The following is a 17,562-nucleotide window of genomic DNA, read 5'->3' as shown; positions in this document are numbered from 1 at the left end:
CACAGAGAGATATAATACTTTAATGCAACGCAACCCCCTCCAGTACTTTTTCATCCTCAATTCAACTTCTAACAATCAAAATGCCTTATTCGCTCAAGGGAAGAAACGTCTTGGTGACGGGTGGCTCTAGGTAGGCAAAATCCAGTTCATGAAGGTGTCTCGTGTATTGACCACAGCAAAGAGGCCTTGGAGCTCTCATCTGCAAGAAGTTCGCCGAGGAGGGAGCCAATGTCGCTATCAACTATGTCTCCAATGCGGATGCTGCTCAGAAAGTGGCCGATTCCTTGAAGGAATATCCCGTCAAGACATTTGTCATTCAAGGCGTAAGTCTGTCACAGCCATCAGATATGCGCCATGAACCCGAGGAAGGGCTCACACTATGCGTAATAGGATGCTGGAAAGAGGGAAGACAATGTTCGTCTCGTCCAAGAAACCGTCAAGAACCTGGGCGGACTCGACATTATCATTGCGAATGCCGGCTGGACCAAGATGTCTAAATTTAGCGATATCCATGCCCTGAATGATGAAGAATGGAACAAGGTAACCTGACTGCACCAGAGCAAGATGTGAACGTACAGCGGCTAACCAGGCTTCTAGTGCTGGGCTGTCAACGTCATGTCTCACCTGCAATTGGTTCAAGAAGCCGCGCCCATCTTCAACGCCAATCCCGAGGGTGGTGTTTACTTGATTACTTCTTCTGTTGCGGTAGGGAAACGTGCCAAGACGGCTATGGAATGGAACTTTGAAGTTTGAACCCAATTGACGTGAATACAGGGTACCACACAAGCCGGTAGCAGCATGGCCTACTCAGTCACCAAGGCTGCTGGTCTACATCTCATGAAGAACCTCGCATACACGCAAGGGCCCAAGATTCGAATCAATGCTATCCTTCCTGGTCTGCTGTTGACTGAATGGGTTTGTCCTCATGTGTCTTTTGGCTTGTTTTAATGGCATACGCTCATCACTTTTTGACAGGGGCAAGCATTCGGAGGAGCGAACATAGAAATGATAAAATCGGTATCTACATTAAGGCGCGAGGTACGAGCAGAAGCCCTTCCCACACAAGCTCAAAGCATTCACTGACTTTATAGACTGATCTTGACGATTGCGCCGATCTTTTCATCACAGCGGCTAAGAATAGCTCCATGACTGGCCAACAAATTGCGATTGGTACGTCTTTCTGGTATTAGATCTATGATGTTTTATTAACAAATATAGACTCCGGTATTGTTTTGGGTCACCCAGAGTCAAGGCTGATGCAACATGCGAAAAACTAGCCAATTAGCGCATAAAGGTATATGTTTATAGCTAGAGTTAGAGCGACTATCGAAATAGACATGCTCATTGATTTGGAGGATTATAAGACTATTGACATGTGTCGAGTGAATAGCAGTTTGAAGTCTTATATATAGTTCACCTTGTGATACGTTTGATCTGACGCCGTGTGAGGCTGACAGCATCTTCTGGTGGCTTCAATCCAATGACCGCAAAAGGCAATTAATATTGCTGGTATGTCCTGAAGAATACTTTATTTTGCTTACATGTCTGTTAGCATTTTCGTGGCGGATCTTCCGTGCCAAAGTTGAGATTGGGTTCTTGGGATGGACACATGAGATTTTCGAAAGAGGGGAAGTTTTTTAATAGAAAACACGTTTACCTACTGACATTGATGCTTTTGACCCAAAATGACCACTTTATAACTATATCATGAACATGTGCTAATCGTTTATGCGCCTGAAGATGGCTGATCTCCATTGTTGACATCACAGTCAGCTTGAGTCACACCGCTTGACTCATCATATACGCTCACATTCCTGCGTGTAATTAGAGGCGGGGTTGGCGAATACGCTTTTGATCTCCGGGTATTTTAATATTTGCGTATATAATGAGTTTTAGTGCCGAATTAGCTTCCATCCTTCAATATCGTCTACATATATAACGTGTATTGTCTGCACTCTGAATAGAATGATAGTTGAGATCATCAACACAATTTACACCCACTCCAACTCTACGATCATGGCATCTTCTGAAGCTGAAGTTACACACACCATCGCATCTTTGTATGATGCGATGGGTGTAAAGTATGAAAAGGCATTTGCTGATATGCCAGCCCGACAAAAGTCTCTTGAGTGGCTCCTCTCTCGTCTTCCCCGCACAGGTTGCAAAATTCTCGACATTGGCTGCGGAACCGGCTGTCCTGTAGCCCAGGTCCTATCTTCTGCTCCTCACAATCACCATGTGCATGGCATCGACGCTTCGGAAACAATGCTCTCTGTCGCTCGCCAATCGGTTCCCTCGGCGACTTTTCAGCTGATTGACGCCCGCAAATTCGAGGCAGAAGAAGCGAGCTATGATGCTGTGACGTCGTATTTTGCTCTGCTTATGGATATTTCACATGATGAGATACGAGAGACGATACAAAAGATTTTCAATTGGCTGAAACCTGGTGGATTCTTTATTCTGGGAACAGTTCCAGTTGATCTCGAACTTGCGTCAGCGAAATGGCTGGGCAAGAGAGCGCTATTGACTTCAATGTCGGAGGAGAATTACGTTACGGCCTTGAAGCAGGTGGGCTTTGTTATAGAATTCTCCGAGGTGGAGAATTTTATACCAAAAGCTGTGGAAGCCGGCATTTGTGATGAGGATGACGTGGTAGAGGAAGCCCAACTGTTTATATATGCACGAAAGCCGTAGTTACCGCGAATATTGTGTTCTCTTTATAAGATGGAAACCTGAATATATAACTGCTATATGTTTCTCTTATACATCTGTACTTATCATGTACAATGCATAGAATATACCATATATGTACTAATATCACAGATTAAATTCTGATAGCCTTATGATTCCCAGTCCGGTACTGTAATTAAGGCCTCAAGTTACCCCGTGTCTCTGTCACTCACCTGACTGAGATCCTCCCGACACAAGGAGAAGAAGGTCATCTTCCGCTATGCATAGGAGTTCGGAATGAATTAACAATGTAGCATAGGCTTCTTTTGAGAAAGTCCTCTCATTCTCAAAATAAGCATAATTTTTAATTCCATGAACCCGATCTCAACATCCCACGTAACAAAACCCTTATACTCACGGAGGCCTTGCCCGTCAAAAATAGTAGTAGACGAGAAGATCTCTTCAAGTAGAAAGTGTCGAACAATAAGGGGAAAAGGAATACAAACCGGCCCCAGGTTGTGGATAGAAAAATAATAGTGCCCCAAGCGATCCGCCGACATAAGTTCCCAAGCCCGTAATAGTAGGGAGGAGCTGTCCAGCACCACAACGTTTACGTAAATTTCAAGGTAGGCACCTGATGCAAAGAAAGGCTGTTTAAGTACAGAAATTTATAAGATATGTTGCAAAAAAAGCAGTTCCTTAAGTATCAACTACTATAGCTATATTTCTCTCGTATCTGTTAATATAGCTATATTTTTCTCGTATCTATTACTATAGCTACCTAGTGTATTTCTCTACTACCAGGGCGTCCATATTCGTAGGGGGCAAGGGTTGCATCTACCGTGTAAGCCCCATGAAAGCTGTGGAGGCTGGCGTTCGCGATGAGGATAACGTGGTGGAAGAACCTCATTTTCTTATATATGCACGAAAGCCGTAGCTACAGCGAAAACTGATTTCCCTTCATTAGATTAAAGCTTGAACACAAGTGTGTTTCTCTTAAACACATACCTATTAGGGTAGCAAAACGACCACCTTGACTTGTGACTCAGCCAAGTAACGCAGAAGCAGTTCTTTTATGTCGACATGGCCTCCTCCGGCAGCATCAGGGAGAGGTGTTGAATCAGATTTATCTTTCGGATTTTGATCGCCTCCATATTCGAGGAGTAGCTTGGACATCTTGACGTTCCCTCTCATGGACGAGATTTCTAGAGGCGTTACACCGAGCTCATCTTTGAAATATGGATGAACTTTTTCCTTTAGGATGGCTTCAACCCCGTCGATATCGTCACTTTTGACCAAGTCGAGCAGGCGTTTCTCTATATCAAACGATCTTAGAGCTGACCCTTTTGCGTCACGGATAGAATGGATCAAGGGTCACGTTACCTTGGGCTGATAGTGACATACTGGCGTGTTTTAATCTTGGATCAAGTTGTTCGGAAATGCTAGGCACAATTGGAAGAAACAGGCAGAGGTTCACGTCGTTCTTATATACATCTTGATGTAGCCATATGCTTTTTGCGTGTGTAGTTATAAATAAATACCCCTCGTTTCATAAGACGTTGGCTCTTCTTCCTTCCCCGGCCTTGACAGCCACTGGTTATTGAATCAGTCAAAACACAGGTACTAGGAAGTAGGCCGTACTTAGATATATTGATATGGAATACTTGCGAATGCACGAACTCTAGTAGGAGTTACATTTGACAAGTGCCCCTTGTTTTCTTGGCTTGCTATAGGCTAAAAATGAGTCTTGTGATCTTTGTTCCCTCTTTGTCTTACACGGTCGACTACTTCTTTGTCCCCCCCTGTCTTTGTCTAAGAGCGCCACTTTTTAGGAATATGTGTTCACGTTTATTGAACACCAATTATTACGGAGTACAAAAGATCAAGTCTTACCCAGCCTAATCGTCCTCATGGGTCCTTTGCTAGCATAGTGCGTCACACCATCCAGCATACGCGTACTATGGAGGGCTACTCTTGTGAGAAGCTTAAGACAATTCGAACCGTTCTTTTCTACAAGATGCAGTGGCATCGAACAAACGAAATATTGTGTACTATTTGCTTTGTGATCAACTTGACAAACTCTACATGTCTTCTATCGCTTAGTTGAAGGAACCCTTTTAGCTGAAGAAGACGTCTTTGACGCCGACACTGATGCCACCGTCGTTACCCTCCCACCGGCAAGTGTGAACACTACCCTATCCTGACAATGAGAAGACATACAGCACGGATCATCAAAGGGAGATCCACACGCCCGACAGTCAAAGTTGGCGCAAGGATCGGCACTCGAAGACGCCGGAGGGGGCTTCGAGCTCGATGTTGGACAAGTGCCGTTGGCACAACAAGCAGGCGAGCACTCGTCGCATCCATCTTCATTGCAGTTACACACATCAGTGGCTGTACACGAGCGGGTGCTGCTGCTCTGGATTGGCTTTGATGAGGTACTTGAGCCAATGCTTGTTGTCGGCGCTGAGTAACCTCCCGAGCTGGGATCCTTGGGGTCCTGATAGCCTGGCGGATAACCTGTAGGACTGGGAGTACACCAGTATCCAGAGCATATTGTTCCCCCGCAAGCCGTTGTGCCGCCCTTGCATGTTGGTCCGGCCGTGGGGCCTGAAGTGAAGCTGATGGTTGTTCCTCCAGAACTGGCTCTGGCGGCGGCGAGGCTGGCGCTCAAGACTGAGAGAACAGAGTTGGTGTAAGCTTGGCCCAAGTCATCAGTAGACCAGACCTCATCGTACCAGGTACCAATAGGTGCGGGCGTTTGTGTGCCAACGACTTCAGTAGTGGAAGAGTCGGAGACAGTGATGGAACAGCCTGAGATGGTCTCACACGTTGAAGCTGACGAGAGCGTTGTAGAAGCCGAGACAAACGTCGTGGTGATGCATGCCTCAGCTGTCTCTGTCTGACACTCAGGCTCATCATCCGTTGTGAGCTGGTTGTCTTCACCAATAGTGATTTTGGGCCAATCTGGCAAATTTCCTTTGATAGTAACGCCAGGAGGCCATCTGATCAGGCCGACGGGTGGAGGACCAGGTCCGTAGATGCCTGGCGGCAAGATCCAGTGCCAGCCACCAATGTGAAGCTCACCCCAGGAGATGCAGATGAAGAAGAACCACGCGGTACAGGGCACAACCACGCCATCGTCGGTGGGCTGGGGCTTGCTGACGCTTGTTGTGACGGGGACAATTTGGCCGAAGGGCGGCCATGTGGCAAAGACGGGCAACGGCGTCGTAGAGTCGGCTTGTCCAGTGCTCCATGATGTGACTAGAGAGCAGTCCACTGAAGCTTCAGCCGTAGTAGCTGCAAGGAATGTGAAGACCTTTGTGGTTGGGCAGGCAAAGTACAGTGTCAAGGGGTTAGAGTTGGTACATGTGGTCCCAACAGCAATGGCTGGCGTCTTGAACACAACAGATGTTGTAGCTGGACATGAGATTGTGATGGCTCCTGTCGAAGCTGGGAATGTCACCGTCGTAACAGTGGCTTTGGGTATCGTGACGGGGAAACCGAGCGGAGTATAATAAGTTGTGCCGCTGCCTGAGCTGCCACCGGAACTACCAGAAGTGCCAGAGCTCTGTCCAGGTTCCGTTCCCGGGTCTGTAAAGATCTCTGAGCCAGGCCCGCCATTGACTTCTGGCCACGGTGGGAGCGTGACCTTGCGTGTGGTAGTGCCACCGCTGCCATCGGGCAACGGAACGTTGACAGGCGGGATGTTGACGCTGGGATAGATGGTGATGGGCGTTGGTCCCGTACCCGTTACATTGACGTTGGAGTAGGGGATGCCGCCGGTGACAATGGTCGGGATTGTGATGGTGACTGTGGTAGTGGTCGTCTTGAAGACACTGGTAGTGCCAATGCCGGCAATAGACGTGGGCCCGATTCCACCGTATTCAAACGAGGTAACATATTGGCTCGGCGAGATTGTAGTATTTGAAGCCAGCGAGCTTGTAGGTAGGATCAACATGCAAGGCGCCGACGAGCAGGACACCGTCGGCGTTTGCCATATGTCGGTGCCAACCCACACGATGTTGACGTTATCAGCCCCAGGAAGCGGTAGCCATACGCTGACTTCAGTTGTGTAGCCGCGCTGATTTCCATCACTCTGTAGGATCTTGGTGCCGTCAATACCGTTGGCAATGTCGACGGCAGCCACAGTAAACAGGTTATAGATGACGACACCGGTTGAGCCCTTAACCTCCAGGATGCTCTCTTGGCAGTTTCTTGTGTCTTCACAATCTTTGTAAAAGGCGTTGAAGAAACTGTATAGCCCAGCACCGTGGATGGTGACATCGGTTGAGTCGATAATCTGCAGGCCCCAGGAGTAGCGGCACTGCTCATTATCCGTATCCGCCGTGAAGTTGCAGTGGCTAAAGTCGGGATCATTTGGAAAGCTCGCAGCAGCATCAAAGGGAGCTGGAGCACCAGGAACTGGTTGGAAATAAGGCGATTCTGTTTGGATATGACCCATGTAGACGTTCTTGGCACCACTGAGCAGGTAGTTGTACAGCACCGAGTGTTCAGAGCCGCTGCCATAGAACCACGACGGGCCCTGAGACTCGATGAGCATACCACGGGCTCCAAAGATGGCAACTTGCGTGATGGTTGAGTCTGGCTGGTTGAAGATGGACTGGTCATTGTCGTGGTCCGCAACCCAGGCCCATACGTTCTCAAAGTAACCGTTGGCTTGAGGCGTAACGTGAAACATGAGCGATGCTGCGATACACTCAGGATTCTCACTAAACTTGGGACATGTGGCGAGATCTAGATCCGATCCCAGGGCACCTCCGACGCGGAAGTGGGAATCCCACATTCCTGCAGCTCCTTGATCAGATGCTGCTGTATTCCATTCCATTAGGATGGCGCCAGCCGTGTTGCCTTTGACTGAGAACAGCATCTCGACAATTTCCATGGTGCCGATGTCACCCTCGTTGCCAACCTGTATCATGACCTTGGGGTCGTGCATGTCGCTGAAGTAGAAGCCAGACCCCTGGATTTGTGACCATGAAGAGCCTTGGACTTTTGAGCCTGTCGGGATGACAATTGTGCCGCCAACCGTGTAGATGCCAGCCGGGAAGTAGGCAATCTTGCCACCACTCACGGCCTTTTGTAAGAAAGAATTGATACAGGACTGCTGGTCACCAGAGCCATCATTCTTGCAACCTCCGTCTGTGGTGGCCACCAAGAAGGAGCCGGCGCTTTGATCCTCGTACTGGGGGCGCTCACGCACATAGAGGAAGCCTTTGGAATCTAATAGTCCCTTGGCCTTTGCTGGTGCCGTCACGTCGCCGGTCTGTGATGAACCGGCTGATCCGTTGTATCGCTTGCCGGTTGCCCACAAGTTAGAGTTGCTCGATAGTAGCGTGCTACCACCATCGATCAAGACAGGACTAGTGACTCCATCAAAGACGGTGTTGTCCAACACGATATTGGGAGACGTTCCAGCGTTGTTGGTCAAGATGCCGACCTTTGTTCCGCTGATGATAGTATCAATAATGGACACACTACCAGTTCCCTGGCCCGTGTCTCCTCCAATACCCGAGATGTTAAAGGCAATAGAACCGCCATTAATGTCAATCTGCTGCCAAGTCCAACCCCAGTCCCAAACCATCTGGATGGCAGTGTTACAAAAGTTGAACTGCAAGTTGCGAGCCGTGTATTGCTGCGAACCTGCACGCCAACCAATGTTACCGCCGTCAAAAATGAGGTTAGACACGAAACCACCACTGCCATTCTCAGAAAAGATACCAACGGCGGTTGTAGTACTCGTCGTTGGCATGCTGAAGATGAGATTTTGCAGCGAGGTAGCCTGGGCTACTTGCCAGTGAATGCCCGTTGGTACCAGATCTTGTCCTTGATCCGCCGTTGATTCCGGCATATCGGTAAGGTCGAACTCGAAGTTGCGGATCTGGCGGAAGAACTGGTTCTGGTTCACGTACCACTGCGCTCCTGATTCAAGAGGAATATACGGATCCGTATCAAATAGTGCGATACCCGCAAAAGTGTCACAGCCTTTGATTATAGGCATGTCATTGGGATCTCCAATGAATTGCGTATAATAGTACTGGATCACAGGGGAGCAGATTTTGTACGTGCCTGGCGGAAAGTAGACAATGGCACCCTGTGAGAAGGTGTTGCCACACTCCTCGCCGCATCGTGTCTGGTTGCCCCCAACTGAATTCTTGTTCCAGCTGGCTACGGCTGCGTTGAGGGCTTCGGTTGTGTCTGTATCTCCAGAGTTGTCGGCTCCAAAGTCATCGACAACATTGCGGAAGAATTGGTAATCGTTTCCTCCAGCCAAAGGTTGCTTTCATTGCGCATTAATATCCATTATCACAAAAAGATGGAAACATTGAACTTACAGCTCCCAAAGGCCCAAGAGTTGTCAGCCAGTAATCATCTGAAGACTGCCGTTTCTTGGGTGCCTTGAAATTGGTTTTCTTAGTCCCATTGAAGCCTTTATAACCGCCACGAATCACAGTTCCTTTGCCAAGGTTCGTCATGAACTTTTCTAGACTGCCTGAGTAACGCCATACTGGGCCATTCTGCTTCCCCTTGTCAGGAGCTGTGTGGTAATAGTTGTGCTGGTTATCCACCATGTACGATGGTGCTGGCTGCCATTAGATGTTAGCATCATCCCCAACTTAACACAAGAAGGTTGCAAAACACATCAATAACTTACTCTTGGATCATATGGGAGCGCAGTTACGTTTGCGGGAAGATGTGGTGGCGTGGCTGACCGCACAAGACTCACTTGTGCGGCCAGCAGAGTTAGAAACAGAGGCAAAGGACCAGTCATGTTGCTATAGAAGCCTGACACGAGTCCATTGCATGGGGAAAGGGAATGGAAAATGAGACCTGGGGAAGGACATCTGCCATGATATTGATGTTATGGACCCAAATACGGCCGCGGAACAGCTCTGCCGTGTGCTGCATAACCGATCTTACAATAGTCAGGTTACCTCTCAACTTAGGCTAAACCAAATCCTAAAGAATGCAATCCTTAAGACGCATGAACAAACGTATTACACAAGTCCCTTCTTGTTGCCTGATGTTGTCGAACTATTTTTGCTATGATGATGCCACCTTCATTCCATTCACGCGAATTAGGCTTGTGAATTTCGTAACGATGCAGTGTCGGATTGTATCTGTGTATCCGATCAGGATTGCCAGTTGTAGGGTTGCATTTCTCATCGCTATATCCATAACATGGAAGACCTATCCAAGAATACATACCATCGCATAATTATAGGATTGTGTTAGTGCAGGATTGTCTGACCATGTTATTGCATCAAGGCGGGATTCATCGTGTAGGATCCATCAGCGTAGGATCGCATCTGTGTCGCATTGCATCGGTGTAGGATTACATCGGCTCCCCTGCATTTAACCGTCTTCAGTCATTCCCGAGAATCGATCCAACTCGGCAGGGTGTTTCGGGGGTAACAGCAGCGACAGGCCGACCCTCGAGTTTTGAGACAATTTGACGAAGTAAAATCGTCATATAATCTGCTCTTCATATTGTGTTCCGAACTGTTATAAAACAAAGCAAGGCTTTCAAAGTCTCTTCGCTTCCATTGCTTCATTCATCAAGGTTATCTGATCTCTTTCATACAATCGCTACAAGCACTCAATTATCACTCCATTCAAGATGCTCTCCCAAACACTCTTCCAAATCATCTCCCTGGCGCTCGTCGGCACTGCCATTGCTGCCCCAAAGTCTCTCGTGTCTCCGCGTTCTGCGCAGATCTGCGACGACACTGAGACGGGCGACCTCCTCTGCTACACTGCTCCTGACAACACTCCGCAAGACGTCGCGGTTGCTGATGTATCCTATGTCGCGGCATATCTCCGCGCATACGGAGCGCAAACCAAGGCCGGACGCCTGTACTCAATGTCTGCAGCTGACGCCCCTGACTGCGCCGAGTGGACCGTCTATTCCCACGGCACCGTCCAGGTCATCGCCAAGCACATTGACGACACTGTTGACAGCAGCGTTCTCTATGCTGATATCGCCAATACCATTGACGGTGGAACCGGCGCTACCGCTGCTCAGCAAGCTGCTGCTCTCATCGGCTGCGGTACTGATGGCGGCTCGCTCGGTGTTGTCTACAACGCTTCCAACCCGGCATACTCGGCCTCGACTTACCCTACTGGGTACACGCCTGAGGGTATTCTTATTAAGATTGTGACGACAGGGGCTTAGGGCCTGAGTATGGGATTGGGGTTTCCTCTTCATAGCATTCATAGCTAAAGCATACTTGCAATTATGTTAAGAGGGAATCCTGTAGACTAATTAGTTAAATTGACAACACTGCAACCTAATTAGTTTCATCGTACTCTCCTTATTGATCATATATGTTTGTGCCTTGCAGACACTTGAGTGATTTCTCTTCTGTTGTGATACAAGTATAATTCAGTGTGTTAGAAGGTCATAACATCGCGCAGTATATTAAACCAGGGAGTGGAGGAGAAAGTTTGCTCTTCTATTCAGTCTCAAGCTTGCTATTAATTTCACCATTTCCCATCTCTGCTGGGTGCACATTTGCCTCACTCAGTTGACCGGTAATTGGTGACATGTTAAGCATAGACTCTCTCTCCATAGAAAGTGATGAGCCACCCAACACTGATTGAGCTGTCGATCATGAATGGACAGCAACTCCAACAAATCGAACAAGTCCTATTTAGGGAAAAGCCGGGAAGCTGGCTTCCGCAGTGGAGTTGTGGCTTCGTCCCGGCCCCTGATCTGATCGGCATATAATTGCCGTTTTCTCCTTGGCCCCGCAGAACCCCTGTCAACAGCCCAGCGCTAGCATCGTCGTGCAGATTTATTTATACGAGTAACGGAGTCTTCGGGAAGCTGCGGGGTAAGTGAAGAGAATGGCAAGGTTAAAGACTATAACTATGCTTAAGCTTGAAAGCTGCAACCACTGTAACTGAGATCTTGTTTTTGTAACATATTGAGTGAGCCTACTCTACTCAGTAAACCTACAAGGAAACATAACTTGCTAGAATTGGCATAACGTACAAATCGGAGAATCGAGTCGCCAAGACAAGAGTTGCAGGAATCTGGCGGAAATTACATTCACGAGCTTACAGCCGCGTAGGGTTGTATTTACACTTAAAGGATTGTTGCTACTCTAAAGGATTGCCGTGGTCTGGAAGGATTGCTGCTGCTCCCCGGAAGGATTGTTTTTGGCAACATTGCTACATGTTATATACAGGCTAATTTCCCTTTCAAGTAATAATCTGCCTTGCATCTCTGCTGTTTAGTTGGATTCGCTTACTTTCTTTGTGAGATGGTAAAAAGAAGCTATGTTAGTAGCTCCGATATAATACTAGTCGATTGCTAATGTTCCTGCTGCTAAACTATTCTTGGCCTACTCGTAGTTGATTACACACTACACCACATGGCAACCTGGGAACTTTTTGTTCAACTACGGCTGTAACGGCAACTCAGAGACTCCGCTTTAATCTGTAAACTCGCTTCCTTTAGTGTATAGTTGTAATTAAAACCTGAAGGATGAAGAGTTTGCTGACGAAATATCTCACCACTGATTACCGAGAAACATCTCATAGTTAAGTGGTACATCATCAAGCTTGTAGAAGCCGTCAACCCCCTACCCCTCCACCTCTCCCATATATCTCCAAATATGCAGTTATGAGTATGTCTCAGCCATCGGTGCAACCTACATATGGTATAGTCTTCTACCAATATCCGCAGAAGCGCACCTCTTAGACATCATCCATCATCTGGCGACGCGTGTTTGGCCCCCACTATCTTATATCCTTATAGCAAAGCAATGAGTATACGATAGTTATGCTCAACAGAGCAGAAGGGTTACAATGACTTTTTCCTGGAGGAATTCGATAGTTAGTGGTCCAATGTTCCAACATAATCGGTCGTTGCATCACACCATCTCCCCAACGGTCAGTCATATCTCATAAGAGAAGCCACATGTAGTAGCCATAGGATGAGTCTGCATGAATGAGAACAAAGTCAGTTTTTGCAGCTCTCACTCCGTCCAGGGTCAGCAGTCTCTGGCTATCAAGAGACATTTTGCCTATTCTGAGATTACAACGTCACACTTGGCCTTTTGGACGAGAAACGGGTTTCTTGCATATGATCAGACACTTGTGTGCCAATAGGCTAGTTATTCCGTCCATCAGGAGATTGATTACTCCTTACCACATGGACTTTTTCGCCCTTATTTCCTTTGGTCGTTGCATGTAGAACTGACATCAAGGTCAACAACTCTTCACCTTTGGTCTATCCTGATCTCTCAAAGGCCATGGCGAAGCTCTTCTTTCATCTGGGACTATTCCCAGTCCTATTCAGTGTCCTAGTATACACTGTATTAGGCGCTGCCCCGACGCTTGATCAGTTGTTTATAATTCAGAGCGGAACAGCTAACGGTGGCTGCGATGCCTATACCGCAACCATGAATAACTGGCTGATTGAAATCAACTATGCCCTCCAAACGACTCTTGCGGCCATTGATAAGTATGAAACGGAACCAAAAGTCAGAGCGGCGTTTACAACCTTCTTCGGAGTCAAAGAGGCTGCAAAAGCCACAACGGGTGTCACAAATATTCGTAGTATGTTCATCTTTCTTATTTCTTGTGTCTTCATTGGGTTGACCTTGAGGCTAGAAATCTTCCAATGGGTCTACAATTTCTTCTCGTTCGCGTTGAATGATGATGGTACTCCTTGGTATCCCATAGATAACTCACGCTATATCTTTTGCGACAGTACTTGGCTTATAGAGCAAACGCAAGACGACACGGCCAAAGACTATCAAGGTAATGGCATTATAGACAAAAACGGCAACCTCGTCCCCATTGAATCAATACCCGGTTACAAAACGGCCATCGGCACAAAGGCCGGCAATAAGATCTGGTGGTCTGGTCAATACGCACCCTTTAACGGATACTACTTCTCACCAACCGGCGCAGATTACTGCAGCAATCCAAAAAGTCTCGGTCTCACCTCATTTATCCAAGAACTAGAGGTAAATACCAAGACCGGAACACTCAAGGGACGTCGACAGGTCGAAGACATCATTATCTGTCCTTCGAGCTTTACAACCTCGGCACCAGACTCTTTCACGGCTGGTGATGCACTGATCTCCGCAGGCACCGGCCTTGACACCGTGTTACCCAAGAGCGCAACGCTCCTCCACGAGTCTTTCCATAACCTGTTTGGGACAACTGGACAATATGGATTTCTACAGACTGGAGAGGAATGTAGGTGTTCTGTTTTTTATGTATGCAAGTGTTTACGATACTGACTCGGCATGGGCAGATAATCTCATGACGTGCATCAGCTGGGCTAACGTAAACGCCGTAAATGGGGCGCGCAAAAACCCTGAGAACTACGTATTCTTCGCTGCGCACATGTTCTACTTGTATGGCACAGCGAGCCAAGGCATATCCAAGAATTGGGACTTTGAGATTATTGAAGAAGCGAATGGAGATAAGAAGTTTGGGGCGAAAGCTCCTTAACTAGGTACGAGGGTGAAGGCGTCCATGGGGTGTATGCTGATGGTCAAGGAGGAGGACATCTGTAGAGTCGTCTAAGTACTTTGGATGATTTATCTTAGAATCAGAACTTTGATCATGCTTCCTTGACAAGAGACAGATATCTGAGTTAAAATATCTCTTCTTCATCTTCTTCATCTATCAGAGGGGAGAGGTAGGATGGCGCCACCTGGATATCCCAACGCTCTTGCTCCCAAGCCGTAACCGGGGGTATCACGTTTGACACAACGGTTTCCCAAGACTCCTTTGCTAGGGGATCTTTCGCCGATGCCTCTTCACGCTGACGGGTGGCACCGTAAAGGCCATTCCATAGGCGAAATTGGCATACAACCATCTGGCCACTTCCATTTTCTTCCGCCGCCACCGGTTGTCCTGGCGGCTTCCACTGTTCATTATCTCCTGTGTCTGTCCAAGCCCACACTAAGCCATCTGGCTTTGGAAGAAAAGCCACCAGGCCTGGCCACTGTCCTCCAAATGGAATTGAGTCTCGCGAGAGTGGCGGCGGTGGCCGTAGATCCTCACAGTCTGCGGGAACGAAGCCTTTGAATGCTTTGACGATACTGAAACGTATTTGCTCGAGGTCAGGGCCGCCTGTATACGGTACCAAGAAGGCCGTAAGCGTCACACGGCCCTCTACCTCGAGTTCTTTTCTGTCGCTATAATGCCAGTGGAGGCTGGGGAATCGTGATGCTGTTGGTGACATTGTGCTACCCATGTTTTCTGCATCATTCAGGGACAGACGCTGGAATAACCCACCGGACACGATACCGCTGTCAGGCAGGTCCTTCAGAAACTCGGCACATGCTGGAGAATCTTGGAAATTCCAGAGGGCTTCTGCAGAAGCCCATACTGTTGTTGTTGCGTATCAATGTTAATACTGAGTCCATGAAATTCTTTGCTGAATACTTACGAATGATGATGGCAGCCTGCTCCGGGTCATCAACCTGCCTCCCTAGCCAGACCTTGTCATAACCCGTCACTTCTGCAAGCGGTCCGAGGACAGAGCTTCCCGTCGACCATTTTGGCCAGCCCTGCCATCGCGGCAGATGGAATCGAGTCCAAGTTGTCCGTCTGTTCATTGCTCGGATTTTCGACTGAAGAATCCTGGTGCGAGCCATGCAGATGTTGATGTCTAATGCCAGCGCACTAGGCGTTATAAGTGCCTTGACTAGGAAATGTCATGGAAAGATGCGGGGCCGAGAGATCAACGGCGGGGTGGCTGGCCTTTATAAAGACGGCCTGGATTAGGATTAACGGACAGAGTAGTAGCGTCACATAGATTGAAGGAATGGAGGGGAGGTTTCGTCAGTCGGTAGTGTTGTAGATATACTGGATAGAACAATACCTGCTTATTTACTTTGTACGTGTAGCGGCCAATTACATGTATGCATAATTACATCAATGACAGTAAACAGTTTCTAAGAAACTAGAGCTTATGGCAAGCCAGGCAACAGCTAACATGAGAGAGTCTAACAACGCATTTCCGAAAACAGAAAAAGGAAACTCGGGTGGCACAGCACCAAAACTACATATACATCCAGACTCAGCACCATGCATCTCCAACACATTATATTCCATTCATACAGCCCTAATGTTCTGACAAAAGAAATTACACCATCACACAATTGGCTAGTGTGAATCCACCTTCCATGACGCTCAATAGCCCGAAACCAGGGCACTATAAATCCATCGACACGCCCACCTTCCCAACCCAGCCCGACTCTCTTCTCGCATCCTCAATTTTCCATTTCCATTATACATTCGTTTAACTCCACTGCGGACAATCGCGATAGCGATAAAACATCAAAAATACGAGAAATCGGCCTGAACTCGTCCGTCCCATCCTCATCATATCGCCCGTCCACCAAGAAATGAAGAAGCTATGTTAGAGGGTGTTACCCGTCTTCCTCCGGTAGCCTTCTGAAAGTCACTCAATATATTTTGATCTGCGTCATATCATATCATGTCGTCGTTCTTTTGAACTCTTCTATAGTTAGATAGGTAGCTGCAGAGTAGAATCAGAATAGAAGGGGGTGAGATGGAAACATGTGTGCACCTTTATACTTGTAGCGCTACATGTGACTTTGTTGTGACTAAGGTCTGTGAAGCCCTGATCATTACATGTGGTTTGAATTTTGCTCTAACAAATGAACTGTGAAAGAGAGAAGCGGGGTTGTTTGGAGGATTCACGTCTTTACTCACCGGTCAAGCATCGCTCGCTTCCCCCAACGAGCGGATGCTGCATCAGTGCAGCCCATCCTGGTCAAAACGAACCACGTTTATGAAAATCGTCCACGATTTGGACTCTAGAAGGGCCGCTTCTTGATTGCGGCGTTCAGATAGGCAGCCAGAGTCTCAAATAAATGACGAGGCTGCCAATAGTGAAGCTGAGAACCGCGGATCGTGCTATGGATGCATATGCACGCTGCATAATGCTTGTAAAAATGCTAGGAATGGCTTGTGGTTTAATATGGCAAATGAATCCTTCAGATAAGTTGATTGTGAAGTTGAAACGTAACGGAAGCATAAACAGGATCTGAGAGAGGCTCCTTCATTGGAAGAGCCTAGATGTCTGTTAACCTGTATTGAAACCAAGTGGTTTCATCAACTCGTCGTTTTTTTTCGAAGCCGCGTGCTATGAGAACTCTCTATTAATTTAACTACAGCATTGTCACAGTCGGTTCACTGCATGGTTCAACCAGCTGCGGTCCCCCACGCTGAACCTCTCTGTACATGGAGAGATTTGGTGGAAATGACCACCCACTTACATGAGCAACAGATTTAGCAAATCGACGATACACAACCCGCCAGTATAATATGCCCCTAAGTTATTTAAATATCTCCATTCTCACATCCACTCCTTCCAGCTAGTCCCTCTCTAAATATGACCTCGGAGATCGGGAGCAGTTAAATGTGGATTTGTCTAATTAACTAACGCCAACGTGCTGGCCCATATTCCCGGGTAACGCAGAATCAAGCAGTTTTAGCTGTCTTTCACAGCTGAAATAAGCATAGTTCTTACGCGGAGCATTCGCTATGGATCTCACTACCTGCTGCCTAGAGTCTTTAGTCAGGGGATTGAAGGTTAGGTTGGCCCACATAAGATGACGATATAAACTTCATGCGTACGGCTTTGTGCTGTTCAGAACGTTTACGAGAACACAATTACACGGCGATCATTTCCTCTTAGAATCGTAAAAATTCTGGGTTTAATTTGTCTCCAATTTGCGAAGCTGCGTCATCATTTTTATGACGCTTCATCCCCACGACACCATAAGAGCTGCTATCTTGAACACCTCCAAACTCACCATCACACGAAATTCGTGAATACAACAAAATACACGTCGCCCCCCTCTGATT

General features: G+C 47.5%; 7 protein-coding genes across 7 annotated transcripts; 4 read left to right on the top strand and 3 right to left on the bottom strand.

Moving 5' to 3' along the window:
• The first annotated feature begins 37 nt into the window (after window positions 1–37).
• M431DRAFT_512746 (hypothetical protein) lies at window positions 38–1,423 on the top strand. The gene is made up of 8 exons (XM_024919899.1): window positions 38–130; window positions 182–323; window positions 391–540; window positions 598–705; window positions 775–915; window positions 976–1,038; window positions 1,092–1,170; window positions 1,219–1,423. Exons 1-8 carry the CDS (start codon window positions 81–83, stop codon window positions 1,275–1,277), a joined length of 792 nt encoding a protein of 263 aa, XP_024769254.1. The 5' UTR covers window positions 38–80; the 3' UTR covers window positions 1,278–1,423.
• A 517-nt stretch (window positions 1,424–1,940) lies between these two features.
• On the top strand, window positions 1,941–2,792 carry M431DRAFT_512745 (hypothetical protein). The gene has a single exon (XM_024919898.1). The coding sequence runs from the start codon at window positions 1,966–1,968 to the stop codon at window positions 2,692–2,694; it is 729 nt and encodes a 242-aa protein (XP_024769253.1). The 5' UTR covers window positions 1,941–1,965; the 3' UTR covers window positions 2,695–2,792.
• An 889-nt stretch (window positions 2,793–3,681) lies between these two features.
• Window positions 3,682–4,072, bottom strand: M431DRAFT_486578 (hypothetical protein; the record flags this gene model as incomplete). The annotated part of the gene is made up of 2 exons (XM_024916400.1): window positions 3,682–4,013; window positions 4,054–4,072. The coding sequence occupies 2 exons, from the start codon at window positions 4,070–4,072 to the stop codon at window positions 3,682–3,684; spliced, it is 351 nt and encodes a 116-aa protein (XP_024769252.1).
• Window positions 4,073–4,672: 600 nt separating this feature from the next.
• Window positions 4,673–9,438, bottom strand: M431DRAFT_153239 (glycoside hydrolase family 55 protein). Its single transcript, XM_024912873.1, has 3 exons — window positions 9,347–9,438; window positions 9,027–9,278; window positions 4,673–8,971 (listed from the first exon to the last, which is right to left on the bottom strand). Exons 2-3 carry the CDS (start codon window positions 9,261–9,263, stop codon window positions 4,763–4,765), a joined length of 4,446 nt encoding a protein of 1,481 aa, XP_024769251.1. The 5' UTR covers window positions 9,264–9,278; window positions 9,347–9,438; the 3' UTR covers window positions 4,673–4,762.
• A 775-nt stretch (window positions 9,439–10,213) lies between these two features.
• M431DRAFT_512744 (hypothetical protein) lies at window positions 10,214–10,997 on the top strand. Its single transcript, XM_024919897.1, has one exon. It carries the CDS (start codon window positions 10,313–10,315, stop codon window positions 10,865–10,867), a length of 555 nt encoding a protein of 184 aa, XP_024769250.1. The 5' UTR covers window positions 10,214–10,312; the 3' UTR covers window positions 10,868–10,997.
• A 1,769-nt stretch (window positions 10,998–12,766) lies between these two features.
• Window positions 12,767–14,239, top strand: M431DRAFT_270898 (hypothetical protein). The gene is made up of 3 exons (XM_024913945.1): window positions 12,767–13,260; window positions 13,315–13,908; window positions 13,967–14,239. Exons 1-3 carry the CDS (start codon window positions 12,954–12,956, stop codon window positions 14,164–14,166), a joined length of 1,101 nt encoding a protein of 366 aa, XP_024769249.1. The 5' UTR covers window positions 12,767–12,953; the 3' UTR covers window positions 14,167–14,239.
• M431DRAFT_125892 (hypothetical protein) lies at window positions 14,027–15,447 on the bottom strand. The gene is made up of 2 exons (XM_024912259.1): window positions 15,113–15,447; window positions 14,027–15,051 (listed from the first exon to the last, which is right to left on the bottom strand). The coding sequence occupies exons 1-2, from the start codon at window positions 15,318–15,320 to the stop codon at window positions 14,312–14,314; spliced, it is 948 nt and encodes a 315-aa protein (XP_024769248.1). The 5' UTR covers window positions 15,321–15,447; the 3' UTR covers window positions 14,027–14,311.
• Between the last annotated feature and the right edge of the window lie 2,115 nt (window positions 15,448–17,562).

This window comes from Trichoderma harzianum (assembly GCF_003025095.1).
Source record: "Trichoderma harzianum CBS 226.95 unplaced genomic scaffold M431scaffold_17, whole genome shotgun sequence".
Taxonomy (NCBI): Eukaryota; Fungi; Ascomycota; class Sordariomycetes; order Hypocreales; family Hypocreaceae; genus Trichoderma; species Trichoderma harzianum.
The sequence above is the reverse complement of the archived record's forward strand: the minus strand, read 5'-3'. Positions and strand labels throughout refer to the sequence as shown.